Source organism: Etheostoma cragini, chromosome 5 (genome assembly GCF_013103735.1).
Source record: "Etheostoma cragini isolate CJK2018 chromosome 5, CSU_Ecrag_1.0, whole genome shotgun sequence".
In the NCBI taxonomy this organism is placed as follows: Eukaryota; Metazoa; Chordata; class Actinopteri; order Perciformes; family Percidae; genus Etheostoma; species Etheostoma cragini.
This window is the reverse complement of record NC_048411.1, coordinates 29,556,711-29,559,496: the sequence shown is the minus strand read 5'-3', so window position 1 is coordinate 29,559,496 and position 2,786 is coordinate 29,556,711. Positions and strand designations below refer to the sequence as shown.

Sequence of the window (2,786 nt, the reverse complement as noted above, 5' to 3'; positions counted from 1 at the left end):
AACACACGCACACCACACACACACACACACACACACACACACACACCACTGAAACACACACAACCATACACTTGTCACACACACACTTGTACCACTGAAACACACGCACAACACACACACACACCGCGCACACACACCACTGAAACACACACAGACATACACTTGTCACACACACACACACACACACACACACACACACACAGAAACAAACGCAAGCTGCCACCAAACTTTCTTCAATTAGGTTGGAACATGTATCCTTGCTTAATTCATTAGTTATGTCTGAATTAAACGTCCTCAAACGTCTCATTTTGTCCACAACTCAAAGATATTGAGTTTACTGTCGAAGAGAAATTAAGAAACTAGAAGATATTCACATTTAACAAGCTGGAATCTGAGAGTCGTTGTTTTTTCTGTTCATAAAAAAATGGCTCAAATGAAACCGTTAATTGATTAATCTTGGCCGCTGTGCACGTCACAGTTCACTTAAATACCCAGAAATGATCCCATGATTAGGAATATGCAGAAAATGCTGCCACGTTCAATTAAGAAGCATCACATTGGGATTGTAATTAGGCTGACACACACACACACACACACACACACAAGCAACCACAGATCCCCATGAAACCGCTACCCTGCAACATCATTTAGACCATATTTCCAAAACTTATCACGTCAGGTTTAGGAACACAACTCTGAATTCACACAACTGACATGAGAATTTACACCAAAACATAATCTGTAAGTCATTCCATCCAAATATAGTTATCTTTTCTCATTCTTTATCCAATAATCCACTATGATGGACTCAAATCCTTTGTAATGACCATTAAGAAATGTCCCCGTGGAGCCTACGCCTTCTTGGCAGACTCTGAACGTGGGGCCCCTCATGTTGACCTGCACAGTCAGATGAAGTCTTCCTGCCATCAGGGACCAGAGCCTACTCTCAAAATACTGAGAGAGGGAGCTGCGACTTGTATGATGATGAAGCAATTCCTGCAGAAGGAAATCAGCATCCTTGCTTCCTGTTGCCTTTAAACACATCGCTTCACCTTTTTGTGTTAAAGAAAATAGAGCTGTCCATTCTTCGTTTGGTCTGTATTGTCAGAGAATAGTGAAACATGTCCATCCCATTTTCTCAAAGTCCAAGCTGATGCCTTTAAATGTCAGGTTTTGTCAGTCCAAATCCCAAAGATATTCCATTCAACATCATATAAAACAGAAAAGAGCAGGAAACCTTAATATTTGAGGGGCTGAAAACAGCATTTTCTGCCGTTTTTCCATTAAAAAAATGACTAACAATTAATCGATGTATAGAAAGTAGTTTTAGGTGTTTCCATTGATCGACCTAATCGTTCGCACTTCTAGTTAAAAAGGAAAAGTCAAGATTTGAATATGATTCATGCTTTGCAGTGTCATTTCATGATGGGTTAGTAGAGCAGGTAATGACTCGGGATTTGGTTTTAATTTCATGGATAAGAAATGGGAACTAATGGCACGTATTTGTCTTTAAGGACACAGCTCCAGTGTACAAACACATCTTTTCTGACTACACAGAGAGACTACTGGGGAAGCTTAACGGCCACTGTAATACTGAATAGTGGGACCAATGCTGCAGCCAAAAAAAGCCATGAGAAGAGACAGTAAAGCAGCATGACACCGCCTGCACTCTCAGGTGTCAGCACCAAGCGCCGTGCTCATCTGTTGCCGGCAGGACGCCGGCAGGACACCGGCACTAACGCAGCGTTAATCCCGCAGCCTTCTCCATGTATCAGCGCGCTCCTTTCCACACAAAAGGCTGCATAGGCCAGAAATAAAATAACGAGAACACACCAAAAAAATCTCCACATGATAAGCGAGCACAGGCAGAATAGTGGAAATGTGTGTGCAACATACATATGTATTTTTTATTGATAAAAAACACCTAAGCAGTGCACTCTGAGATGCATGCAGATGGAGGCAGCGTGTTACTTACAAGGGCTGTTGGCAGAAAAGCGTGTTCTCCTGGGCGAATAAGACTCGTTCTGATCCAGTTCATTTGCAGATGCGTTCAGCACCATCAGGAGAAAAAGTCCGGTCCTCAAAGGCATCGTCCTCTCAACACAGCTAATACAACTAAATGTAAAGAGACGCCTCCTGCTTTGGGATTTTAGAATGAATGACAAGCTTCTGCAGCGCCGAGAAAACGCAAGAAACGCACAGTAGGCTGTTACAAGTCAGCTGGCAGCAAATGTCTTTACACTGGACTCCTTTGGACTTGCATGACAGATCGCACTGATGTCAGGTCTGCATGGGTTTATAGGGGAGCGCTGAACATTACGAGTTCTGCGCCTGGACCAATCAGAAGGCAGGATTTAACACCGTGGTCCTGGTTTTTCCACTAGCTACTAATTGAGAAAAATCACTTAAGGCAGCCAGCCACTGAAGATCCAACAGCTCAGCATGGAGAATGTGGACATTATTATTTTTTATAATAACCTAAATATGTTTTTATTTAAATAGTTGGCCTATAGAGACTTTTTAAATCACCTCTGCAGTAACTGTAGCTAATGTTCACATGATATAAGTATAAAGTGAGTTTAAACACCCATAAAGAGACAAAAGACGACCACAAAGGGACCCAAAACGAAAAGAAAGTCACAAAAAAACTCCAATAAAGAGACAAAACAGCCATCACCATCCACCTGTCACTTTAGCTTCAGCCACCCTTTCCTTCATCCCTTCATTACTGAACTACATTTACAGGTATTTTAATTTTATTGTAACACACGTCATCCAAAGTTGAT

At 41.8% G+C, this 2,786-nt stretch overlaps 1 protein-coding gene across 1 annotated transcript in view; it reads right to left on the bottom strand.

The window, feature by feature from the left end:
* Positions 1-2,255, bottom strand: part of stc1 (stanniocalcin 1) — a 6,355-nt gene extending 4,100 nt beyond the window's left edge. The window contains exon 1 of the mRNA XM_034870915.1: positions 1,976-2,255. Within this exon, the coding sequence (XP_034726806.1) occupies positions 1,976-2,090 (115 nt within the window). The 5' untranslated portion in view covers positions 2,091-2,255. The remainder of the gene's footprint in view (positions 1-1,975) is intronic.
* Positions 2,256-2,786: the final 531 nt, after the last annotated feature.